The 12,744-nt window shown below is 46.8% G+C and overlaps 1 protein-coding gene across 1 annotated transcript in view; it reads left to right on the top strand.

The window, feature by feature from the left end:
- The window catches only part of ADRA1B (adrenoceptor alpha 1B), a 49,559-nt gene extending 37,087 nt beyond the window's left edge, over window positions 1-12,472 (top strand). Inside the window, exon 2 of the mRNA XM_032337152.1 lies at window positions 11,373-12,472. Coding sequence (XP_032193043.1) covers window positions 11,373-11,980 — 608 coding nt within the window. The 3' untranslated portion in view covers window positions 11,981-12,472. The remainder of the gene's footprint in view (window positions 1-11,372) is intronic.
- Window positions 12,473-12,744: the final 272 nt, after the last annotated feature.

The following is a 12,744-nucleotide window of genomic DNA, read 5'->3' as shown; positions in this document are numbered from 1 at the left end:
TGCTGCAGACTCTGTTCTGGCGGGAAATAAAGAGGAGGCCTGCAGCAGTTGGGTAAGTTTCCAGGAAGAAAGTGGGAACTGAACTGGGTGTTGGCTTGTGGTTACCACTTAAAGAAAGAAAGAAAAGAAAGAAAGGATGGCATAAACAAAGGAATCACTCAACAATCATTTACTCAGCACCTCCTTCAAATCTAAAGCTGTCCTAGGCACAGGAAGAGGAGGTTGTAGGCTCAACAAATGTTTTTACACATTCACTATAAGGCAAGTACAGTGTTAGGTGCCAGAGGAACCAAGACAAGTAAGACAGACCCTGGCCTTGAGGATCTTGTAAATAAGGGAAAGAGACTCTCAGCTAAAGTCCAGCAATTGTTATGATAGGAAACTGCAGTGAATAGCAAAGACTGTTAATCTTGTGATGGCACACCTCCTGGGTACCCATGGATGGGACTCAGTGGGTCCTGTGAACCCCTCAAATTAGATCGTGCTAAGTTATCTGCATAACCAGCATTAGCAGGTTAAGAACCACTGGAGTAGAGTGACATAAAACTCTTGGTTCCTAGATCCTGGCCATCTTAATGGCCAGATACAATAGATTTAAAGTCACCATGACAAATAACAAGCAAACAGTTCTAGCCGTCCCCCATCCCAGAGGTGTTCTAAGAGTTCAGAGGCAATGCCCAGCTTCGGACCAGACAGATTTGGGTCGGAATCCCAGCTTTGCCATTTAATGGCTCTGTGACCTTGGAGTGAGTTCCGTTCCCTTGGAGATTCAATTTCCACATCTGTCACAGAGAATGGAGAATTAGAGAACCCCCTCTCCTCCTGTCTGTTGTGAGGGTGAAATTAGGTAAGATACGTGGGTCACCGGGATCTTAGCAGGACTTCATGGATGGCTTATTCCCTCCTCTTGCTTCTGCACATCTGAGGAAGCCATGGAGTGTGGGCTGTGGTCATGTGTAGAAGGAATCTGAGCCAGGTGTGAAAAGGATGGAGAGCAGGAGGGGAGAGCGAAAGGCATCTCAGACCAGTGGACAGCATGAATAAAGGGAAAGGAGCCAGAAAAGTCATCTCGTGTTGTGAAGATTCAGTACACTGCAGCCAAGTTGAGAAGGTCCTTAATTCCAGTCTCAGCAGTTTGAACTTTATCCTATAAACTATAGGAGCCGCTGGAGGGTTTGGGGCAAGAGTGTCGACCTCATGGCGAGGTGGCTCTCAGCCCAGCCGCTGCTCAGGCATAAATCCCAAGATACCCAGGAAAACAGTTTTAAAAATAAAATTGTAACATGAGCTAAAGCAGTGCTTTTCACTTCAAGACTTGGTTAAAAAACCGATCCTGAAAAGAAAAGAAAAGAAAAAAAAAACGATCCTGATTCACTGGATCACTGAGGTTCTGCATTTCTAACATGCACCTAGATGACATGGGGGCTATTTATCCATGAACCTCACTTTGAGTAGCCAGGGGCTAAGATATTTCCATTGCATTATTCATATTACTAATATCATTCCTGTAACACATGTTGGCCGAGTGTCTATCACGTGTCAGGCATTGTGTTAGGCCCTAGGGAAAGAGAAAAATCAGACATGAACTCTCTTTTCTAGAAGCTCACAGTCTAATCAGAAGAGATGAGGCATAGCCCTCAGCAGCTGTAATTCAAAGTAGAAAGTGATAAATGCCGCATTTCTGGGTTCAGATAAAGTGCCTTGACAATGGCTAAGAGAGAGATTGTTCCCAGTTGAGTGAGGAATTGTCTGGTGCTTAAGGAAATGAATAGAAGCTTCTTTTTCTCATTCTTAAGTAATGAGTGAGAACCCTGACTTCGGAGTTGGGTTTTCGGAGTAGATTTTAATCCTTACTAGACATGTGACTTTGTTCATCTCTTAAACCTCAGTTGCTTCATCTGTAAAATGAGAAACAGTAACAGCAAGGCTGGGGAAGGATTGCATGAGCACATGTGTGTAAACATAGTATCTAATAACTGGTTCCTAGGTCATTGTAAATAGTGGCTTGGGTCACTATTCCTGTTCACCTCGTTTGCTTGAAAAGTTAGCATGGGTCTGTTGGCCCCAAAGATATTGTATTTGTTGGACAACTTTATGACCTCATTCCAGAGTTAAGTGGCAAATGAAAATGGAAAACCTCAAAGGGAATTTTCAAATCCAAGGAAACCTCCTTTATAAAACTGGTGCTGAAAGAATTAGCAACTATTTCAAATTTGTGAGTTTTTATTGTGCCAAACTGTTTTAGCTGGGGAGACTTGGCTTGGCTGTAGGTGTAGCTAAATGCTCCTAAGGAGAGTCATGTTGAAAAGGAGTTCCACTCAATTTACAAGCTGATCAGAATGGTTTTATCACCCACTGGCTCCCCTGAGGTCATCAGTTTGTCAGATGCTGGCAAATAAGTCAAATTTATAATCCTAGAGTCTCAGAATGTCAGTGCCTGGGGGGATGTTACAAGCCACCCAGTCTCTGGAAGACCAGTACATGTTGCATTAGGTCCCAATCCGTTGGGGCATCTCCAAGGCCACCTGTTGGTCATTCCTCCAGCCGAAGTTTAATGAAGGCCTATAGATGTAGGAATACATAAGAATAAAATATGCTCCCCTTTTCTACCCTGCAGGAAGGGGATAAGGACAGGGTGCCCATGGCCACCCCAGGAACTAACAGAGGAGGCTCCTGGGCTTAACAACAAAAGATCTCATTTCACACCTCTTTCTTCCTGTTACCTATGGGAGACCTTGGACAAGTGCCACCTCCACTTGCACCTCCAGTTCTTTTCTGTAAAGTAGGGATAATCCCACTTTGCTCATAGGTTGTTGTGAGAATTAAATGAAATACAGTCTAGGAAAGTTGGCTGACATAAAACAAGGACCCAATAAACACAGTATCTTTTGATTTACTTATTTTTTGAGTAATATTTATTGGATTTTTTCCCAATTACAAAAGTAATTCATGTTTGTGGAGAAAATTTTGGAAAACATTGAAAAGCACACAGAGGGAAAATTCACCCATGAGTCTACCACCCAAGGATAAACACTGTTGACATCTCCACATCCACATGCACATTTTGTCTCTCCGTGTACTATATTGGTGGTGACTGAAGGCGGCCTGCGTTCAAATTCTAACTCCATCACCCATTGGCTCTGTGACATGCAGGGACTTACCTTCTGTTCCCCTGAGTGCAAGGGTCATGGCCTCCCGGGGACACAGGCAGGTTGGCTAAAGTCACCTAAAAGGGCTGTAGACTACCGAGTCGAATGGCGCCCCTAGTGCTGCTCCCAGCACAGCAAGGCTGGGCTGGCAGGGAACCCTGGAGGTTGAAAGAAAGCAAACAAAGGTTAAGCATTTACCCAGTGACTGGCACAGAGTAAGAGCTTGTCAAATGGTAGCTACTATTCCACAAATGCAACCCGTGCTTTTGAAGACTGGAGGCTCACAGAGGGTTGAGACCTTGTGTTCACTGCTCTGATTGGCTGAGTGGCATTTTAAGGGCTGACCCACTGGGACCACATCCAGCCAAAAGATACTTCTCCCTGAGCTGATCCTGCTCAGCCTTGGCTTTTGAGCCTTACATTTCCCAATCCCTCTAAATCGTCCTTGCCCTCAGGCAGGCAAAACCCAAGTGGCCTGGGAGGGCAGGCTCGGGGCACCTTTTGCTGGGCTCTCCATACACCCCCCCCCCCACCTCCAGGTCCCCCTCCTACACTTCCCACCCACTAGAAGTGTTCCAAGGACTAGTTGTCCCACTGGATCTGCTTAAAAGGCCTCAGTAGGAGGCCACCAGGAGGCATCCGAGTAGAGCCACAGCGTTTCCCGGGGCTGCTTCTAAACTGCTGCTCAAATTCACTCTGGATGTGAGCCGGTGTGCAGGATAGCTCGAAATAACAGAGATGGCACAAGAAACTGAATCACATACTCGGTCCATCAGTCCGTCATTGAGCAAATATTTACTCAGCAGCGACCACGTGCCCCAGGCTGGGTTCTCCCGTGAGAAAAATTTTCCCTATTCACTTTTCCTTCAATCCCTTGAGCTCCTCAAAGTGGAATTTGTCTTCGTTTAGCAAGTAGTTAATACCCCGCAATCCCAGCTAATCTAACTTTTGGGAAAAAAAGAGGGCCTCGGGCCCACCACTGTCTGAACAATCCAGAGATACTAATATCATATTTTTTTTCATCTTATTTTTCTCTACTATGACATTCTATTTATAACAAGTGGTGCTGATTTAAAAATAGTGCCAGAAAGCTTCCTAAAAAATTTTTAGTTTAGACACCAAAAGTGAGCTGATCTAAAGAAAATCATGAAGTTACCGGCGCTGAGGGAGCCCCAGACTTGAGACGGGGTCTTTCCCCAGTAAAACAAGTGAACCATTTCAGCATGTTTGAGAACGACGGGGTGCCCCTCCTCGGGCCTGTGTGGGCCAGAGCAGGAGGATAGGAGTCCCCAGACCCGCTTCGCACACAGATCCTGTGCTTATTGCCAAATCCCCCATCTTCGCAGCAGTAATGCTGCCTTAACAGCAGCATGGGCAGTAGTAACAGTGGCTGCGTTTGAAGCCGTCAGAATAGCTGTGCTTATTGGGTGCTTTTGACATGTCTGGCACTTAGCAAGCCTAACTTGATCTCCTCCCCACAGAAAAGAACTTTCACTGTATCCATTCTTCAGGAACCTGAGCCTCACTGAGCACAAGTAGCTTCTCTAAGGTCACACAGCTGGGAAGCCAGCGTTTGCACTTGAACCCAGATCTTCCTACCTATGACATCTAAGCAGGTCCTTAACCACTGACCTACACTACTAGGTTTGAGTGATCCCGTATCCTGTCTTCAATCCATGTTTGTTGAATCAAATGACACTTGAACATGTTCTGGCAGTCGTTCTGCTAGTCACCAGCTGAGGGACCTCCAAGACCCTTACCTCACTGAGCTCCAGTTAAGGAAGGTGTCCCAGCCCTGTCAAGCCAGGATTCTAAGATACAGGGCAAGGAGCCTCACAGCGTTTCATGAGCAAGAGAAGTGGAGCCAGCCTCAAGGACGAGCACCATGAGCTGGTGGCCGTGTCAAAAAGGCTGATGCACGGGCTCTCTGCTTAGCAGGGAGTCTGCTTTCCACCCAACCTTGCCTGCCTCTCTGCCTACCTATCTCTGTCTGATCTCTCTCTATGTCAAATAAATAGGTAAAATCTTTAAAAAAAAAAAAAAAAAAAAAAAAAGGCTGATGCTGCCCTGACCTAAAGTGGACAGAGCAGGCTTCCGGGAACCCACATTTCCTGTTGATATTTGCTTCCCTGTCCTCTAGGCTTTTTGGGCCCCCCAGAGGTCTGTTTGGGTGCCCAGGAGAAAAGAACCCTGTCACTGATCCTCTTTCACACCAAAAAGGCTCAGCACCTTCCCTAATTAACTATGGCTTCTTGGCCACATCCAGACCAGCCACTGTAGCAAACAAGACCCCTCAGCCCAGGAGATTCTGTGCAGCTGGGGGGAGGGATGGAGAGAAGGGGCAGAAACATGCCTGGAATCCGAGAGGCCGCTGGTCCAGGCCTTGACACACACTGCCCCTCTGTGGTGGGTCTAGAGAAGAGGGTGCATCCCAGCCAGGATGGGCAGGGCTTCTATCTCTGGCTTCCTGGAAACTGAAGTTTAAAGCTAGGGAGAACCCGGATCAAATCGGTCAACTGAAGGAGGGAAAGTGGGGCCCAGAAAGGGAAAGCAACTTACTCAGAATGATACATCGAGTTACCAAACATAGGACCCACCTGGAGATTTCCTGTAATTAGACTTCTAGCCCAATCAGTGATTGACAAGAATAAGAATTATTTGGTGGGGGTGCTTGGGTGGAGCAGTCAGTTAAGCATCTGACTCTTGGTTTCGGCTCAGGTCGTGATCTCAGGGTCATGAGATTGAGCCCGAAGTCCAGGTTTGCTCTCAGACTCCACCAGATTCTCTCTCCCTCTCCCTCTGCCCCTCCTGCTCATGCTCTCTTTCTCTTTCTCTCTCTCTCTCTCTAAAATAAATAAATCAATCTTTTTAAAAAAAGAATTATTTTGTTAATTAGCCTTAATCCAAAGTTGATTGGATGGCAGGCTCCTGGTACCCTGAGTGCTAATAAGCACCTTATATGTTTTATCTTCTTAATTCTCAAAATAACCCAGAGGCATGGTACCATCATTATTAGCCCCATTTTACTGCTGAGAAAACTAAGGCTTAGGGACACTGTGAAACCTGCCCAAGGTCACTTGGCTGCTGGTGAAAGAGCTTGGATTCTATCCTAACGAGTCCAATTCTAGTAAGGAAAGAGACTCCCTATCAGAAGTCACCAAGGGTTTGCTCAGGGTGGGCAATACATGTATCAACACATTTTAAAAAAAAAAATCTAAAAGGTTAAAAATAAAACTGTGAATTCTGGTCCTCTATCTGAATGGAGAAGAATTTTCAATTTATATTATATAGAATTTTTTTTGTAATGTAATTTTTTTAAATCAGTACATGTCACTTTTTATTTTAAGTAAGTGAGGTGGTTACTGTATTTTTTTTAAGATTTTATTTTAAGTAATCTCTACACCCAAGGTGGGGCTCAAACTTACAACTCTGAGATCAACAATCAAAATGCTCTACCTACTGAGCCAGCCAGGGGTTCCAAGTGAGTTTTGTTTTTTTTTTTAATAGACTATTTTTTAAAGCAGTTTTATAGTCACACCCAAATTGACAGGAAGGTACTGAGATTTCCCATACGCCCAGTGCCCCCACACATGCACAGCCTCTGCCATCATCACCAGTCCATACCAGTGTGGTACATTTGTTACAGTGGATGAACTCTGCTGAACCCTCATTGTCTCCCAAAGTCCGTAGCTTAGATTAGGGCTATCGGTGTTCTGCGTGCTGTGGACTTGGACGAATGTATCCACCATCATAACATCATGCAGAATAGTTTCACTGCCCTAAAAATCCTCTGCGCTCCCTCTACTCAACCCTCCATCTGTTATTTTTGTAATAAGAATATACAAATCTGGAGAGGGAAAGAAAAGAAATGAAGAGGTAGTTCTTGCCAAGAAGGAATTTCAAGTCTGAGTGGTGAGTGGGGACTCAGCCAGCCCTGGGATGGCTTTACAACTTGAACAGGCAAACAGTAAAATAACAGAATAAGATGTGATTGTAATACCTTCTGAGGAATACAGAAGAAAGAAGTCAGTATGAGCTGGGACGGGTTCATCAGAGCAGAGTTCCTGGAGAAGGCTCCTGACTGGGCCAGGATATAACGTATTTTTGGAAAATGGCCACTATTTATGATTTATTATCCCTGTGTCAAGTACTTTACATGGGTATTTTTATGTGTTCAAAATAACCCTATGGAACAGATGCTATCCCCAATTTATGGATGCGAAAATGGAGTCTGAGAGGGCCAATTGACTTTTCTAAAATCAAACAGCCAGTACACAAAAAAAAAAAAAAGAATTCAAAACTAGGTTTGAGTGATCCCGTATCCTGTCTTCAAGCCACAGGATCGCATTGCCCGCATCGGCAGAAGAGTGAAAAAGGCAGGCAAAGATTGGAAGGCAGAGAATGACCTTCTTCTCAGAGGAACAAGTAGCTCGGGGAGCCCAAACTCACAATGTGGCTATAAATAAATGCTATGAAAAAAGTCAGCATCCTCCCTTTACTTTTGGCTGAATATTTCTCAGAGCTACAGTACTTGAAGAATACTTTGTAAGAAAATAAAGGCAAAGATCCAGCCATCTTTGTCCTTGATAAGGGGCTTCGAATATGGTAGTGATGAAGAAGAACCAGAAAGAAATGCCACATGGGTGTAGGGGGACAGAGTATCATTTATGCTGCTATCGTGATGCCATGTATGTTCCATTGCAATGATCTTTTAACACACCTGCCTCCCCACTTGTCAGTGGGCTGCCCTGGGACAGAGGCCACACCCCAAGTCATCTCTGTATCCCCATAGCTTGGCCTCATCCCTGGCACTTGACGGGAACTCAGTATTTGTGGAATGAATGAATGAACAAAAGAATGAGTGTATAAAAATGTAAATAGCTACTACTATTATATGTTGGTGTCCCAATCCATAAAATGGGACTGATGATAGTACTTTCATCAAACGATTATTGTGATAATAAAATGGGCTGATGGTATAAAGGGTTTAGCACAAGACTTGTACAGAGCACACCTACAATATAAACAGTGGTTCTGAAGAATATTAGCCGCTAGTATTATTGTTGTTCGTGTATCCTTTAAAAGAGCCAGTCCCTAAGGAGCGTCCCCATTAAGCACTTCGATTCTACAATCATCTTCAATGGGGTTGGCAAGCACAGCTATGAGTTTGTTTTCAGGGAGTTCTCCTACTCTTAGTCTCCTCACTTTTGCATGACTGTCTGTGCATCCCCAGTCCTGGACCCTAAGTGTCCTCATTAGGGTGGTGTGCCCGCCTGTATACACACTCATCAGCATTTACCCTCCAAGGTAATGCACAAGGTTTCCTAGCTCTTCTGCCTTCTCTCCACTTGTCCCAAAATTTATTCTCCAGGTTTGCATTTGTCAAGGCCAGTACCTAAGCCCTTCAGACTCAGAAGAAGTCTCAGTAACAGAAACAAGAACATCCCCACAGACAGAGACAACCCATCCAGTCATGGGGACTAGGTGTTCACACGCCAAATGTGCATTCCAGCCGATGCCTTCTATACAGCATCTTAATCCAAAGGAGTATCTGGGATGATGGGATGAAAACCTGATGGTGCCGGCCTTGTCACAAATCAGACCGTGAAGTGTCGCCCTCATCTGCCTCCTTTAAACCAAACCAAGAATCTAGCTCACTCCCACATTTCCCCCTGAGTTGGGAAAAGAATCATCATAACAGGTCGTGTGGCAGGCTCAGTCTGTACTGCACATGCTTCTTGGGGTTGTGAGTTTGAGCCCCACACTGGGTGTAGAGATGACTTAAATAAACTTAAAAAAAAAAAAAAAAAAAAGAATCAGTACATCCAGGTATGGATAGCCCTCTTTCTTTCTTTCTTTCTTTCTTTCTTTTTTTTTAAGAGTTTACTTAGAGCAGGCAGGGTAGAGGGGGAAGAGGAGACTCTCAAGTGGACTCTGTGCTGAGCCTGGGGCCCAACATGGGGCTTGATCTCAGGATCCTGAGATCTCAACCTGAGCTGAAATCAGCAGTCAGACGCTTAACCCACTGAGCCACCCAGATAACCCTGGAGAGCCCTCGTTCTAAGTTTAAACCCTTGCCTGGCTTAGCCCTGCACCAGGAGCCCAGGAACATGGTTTGAAATAACAAAAAAAGAAAGGAAGGAAGGAAGGAAGGGTGAGGGAGGGAGGGAGGGAGGAAGAAGGAAAGTCCTGTAAAGTATAATTGCATTTATCAAAACACTTAAAGATAGATGTATAACAGAAAAAAAGATCTGAAGGTATATGCACCCAAATTTGATTTCTTTGCAGTGCAGGGTTGTGTGTTTCTTCTTTTTTCTTTTTTTTATATTTTTCTCATTTTTCCACAAAGGGCATTGTAAATAGCATTTTAAAAACATATTTTTTATTCAAACGGAATTTAGTTTAAATCCCAGCTATACTACAAACATACTGAGTATCCTGGGGCAAGTCATTTACCCTCTCCAATCCTAGTTGCCTTGCATTTAAAATGGAAATTGCTTTTAATTAAATATTGCCATAAAATATTTTTGGCTCTGAAATTCGAGGGGTGAGTTAATCATGTTTCTCCATCATAGCACCTCATTATAAGCCCTCTCTCTTATTTTATTGATTTATTTCCTTTTATTTCCATTTCCCTCTGCCTTCACCCTTAGGCAACTATTTTGTGTTTGACATTATTTGAAGTGTTTTTGTAAAATGTGTGTGGTTGTTTGGTGTGTTACTTAAATAGTATTATGTTGTAAATCTTCATTCTGTTTCCTATTTGTTCATAAAGAATGATATTTTTTAAGATCTTTCCCTAGTGCTATATGGACATGCTGTCCAGGGCTCTAAGTGGGACACAGTCACTGTACTAGGCATCTATACGACTCTACTTTTCCATAATTCCCAATGAGGGACACCTAAGTTCTGTCCAACTCTCTGTCACCATAAGCAACAGTGCTCTGAGTATACTTGTGAATATCACCTTACGGACCTGTGTGAAAGTTCTTTGAGATCTATGCCCTGGAGCAGAACTGCTGGGTCAAGAAGTCTGTATATAGGGGCGCCTAGGTGGCTCAGGTCATGATCTCAGGGTCCTGGAATGGAGCCCCACATTGGGCTCTCCGCTCAGCAGGGAGCCTGCTTCCCCCTCTCTCTGCCTGCCTCTCTGCCTACTTGTGATCTCTCTCTGTCAAATAAATGGATAAAATCTTAAAAAAAAAAAAAGAAGTAGTAGTAGTAGTAGAAGAAGAAGTCTGTATATATAATTAATGACATCAAGTAGGGCAAGAGTCTTGAGTAGGGCCTCACAGCCTATGCCCGCACTAGCCATGCAGAAGGCTCCCCCTGTCTCCACAACCCTGCCTACACTTAGCACTCTCCAGCTCCCTGATTTTGCCGGCTGAACAGATATGTTGTATCTCTTTGTGGTTTTCATTTTAATTTATTTGAACCCCTAATATTTTGAGCATCTTGACCTATGTTCATTAGCCCTGAGGTTTCCTGTTTTGTAAATTGCCTGTTCATTTTCTTTGCCCACGTTTCTACTGGGAATGCTCTTTTTCTTCTTGATTTGCAGAAGTATCTTTTATATTCTAAATATTGATCCCTTGACTGTCTTAAAAGTTGGAAATATCCTCTCCCGTCTTTGCTCGTAGTATATCTTTTTGCGGTGTTGAGTCATTTTTCTTTCACTGCTAGATCAAAAAGATCGTTCCTAGATCAGAGAAGAACGTTGTCTTCTTCTGCCTTTAAAGTTTTACCTTTCACATTTAGGTCTTTAATACCTCTCATATCTACTATGGAAATAAATCGGCATCTGCGTCCAGGCCTTTCTGTAGAATGAAATAATATAGCTAAGCCCCTAGCACAATGCTTCCCAACTAAGAACTAAGCCAATGCCGGTGATGATGATTATCGCTGGCGTCGAAAGTGGTAAACGCTGTCCTGGCAAGTCGAGAGAAATGGAAACCGAGGGGCTGGTTAGCTAGCCAGGAAAGGTTTTAGAGGCGAAGCGAAAGTTATGGAGATTGGCCCTAAAAAGGATTGTCGCATTCGCTCCCTTAGAGATGGAAAGGCGAGCGCTCGGGGCAGAGAAGGTGGCCTGGGCAGAGACGAGGCGGCGGGACTGCCGCGCGTTCGCGGCGTTCAGGCGGAGCGCAGGATGAGGAGGGCCTGACTACTCACGAACTGCTGTCTGTCTTTCTGCCCCTGTGCCCACCCCACCCCTCCCCGCTGCAGGCTCCCTGTTCTCCACCCTGAAGCCCCCCGACGCCGTGTTCAAAGTGGTGTTCTGGCTGGGCTACTTCAACAGCTGCCTCAACCCCATCATCTACCCGTGCTCCAGCAAGGAGTTCAAGCGCGCCTTCGTGCGCATCCTCGGGTGCCAGTGCCGCGGTCGCCGCCGCCGCCGCCGTCGCCGTCGCCTGGGCGGCTGCGCCTACACCTACCGGCCTTGGACGCGCGGCGGCTCGCTGGAACGCTCGCAGTCGCGCAAGGACTCGCTGGACGACAGCGGCAGCTGCCTGAGCGGCAGCCAGCGGACCCTGCCCTCGGCCTCGCCGAGTCCGGGCTACCTGGGCCGTGGCGCGCCGCCGTCCGTCGAGCTGTGCGCCTTTCCGGAGTGGAAGGCGCCCGGCGCGCTCCTGAGCCTGCCCGCGCCCGAGCCCCCCGGCCGCCGCGGCCGCCACGACTCTGGCCCCCTCTTCACCTTCAAGCTCCTGTCCGAACCCGAGAGCCCCGGGGACGACGGCGGCGCCAGCAACGGTGGCTGCGAGGCCGCGACCGACGTGGCCAACGGGCAGCCGGGCTTCAAAACCAACATGCCCCTGGCGCCCGGGCAGTTTTAGGGCCCCGGGGGAGGAAACATCGTGGGGGGAGGGCGGGCGGAGGGGGGGAGGGGGCGTCGGCGCCCGGAGACGCGGGCCCGAGGGGGAAACGGGGGGAGGGGGGCGGGGAGAGGGGCAGCTGCTTTTCTGGCAGGGGCATGGGTGCCAGGTACAGCGCGGAGAGCTGGGCCGAGCATGCTGAGAGCCTGGAGGACCCGACGCCGGCCGGGATTTCCGTCTCTCTCTCTCTGTACATATCCAAACGAGTCCCTCTGTACACGTATTTAATCGTGGGTACACGTGCGTGTGTCTGTGCGGTGTCCGTGTGGTCTGCATGTGTGCGTGTGTGGGGCCGCCCGCGCGGGGGTAGAGCGAGTGTGCGCCCGGGAGGCAACGGGGGCGGTGTTTGTCTCGTGACTTAGTACCTCTCAAGCCCCTCCTTGTACTTTACTGAATGATGGCACTTGGGCGGGGTTGGAAACACATCGGACATTAAAGGTCATTTCTCCTGTGCGCCTTTGAGCGGTTTGTGAACAGGGCGGTGGGTAGGATCTGGAGTCTCCTCTTCCGTCCCCTTCAGGTTTGTCTGCGTAGGTCCCACCGAACCTATGGGCGATAGTTGTGCTGGGGCCCCTTGGCCCCACTTCTACCCTTACCATTACGGCCCTCCAGGGCTAAACAGATCTGACCCTGTGGCTGGACGTCAGCGGGTGGATTTGTCCCATAAATCCTCCTTGCCTGCTTTGGACCTTCACTGGTATCTAATCCTCCTGCTGTGGGCAACA

Source organism: Mustela erminea, chromosome 3 (assembly GCF_009829155.1).
Source record: "Mustela erminea isolate mMusErm1 chromosome 3, mMusErm1.Pri, whole genome shotgun sequence".
Taxonomy (NCBI): domain Eukaryota; kingdom Metazoa; phylum Chordata; class Mammalia; order Carnivora; family Mustelidae; genus Mustela; species Mustela erminea.
This window is presented reverse-complemented; position numbering and strand designations above follow the sequence as displayed.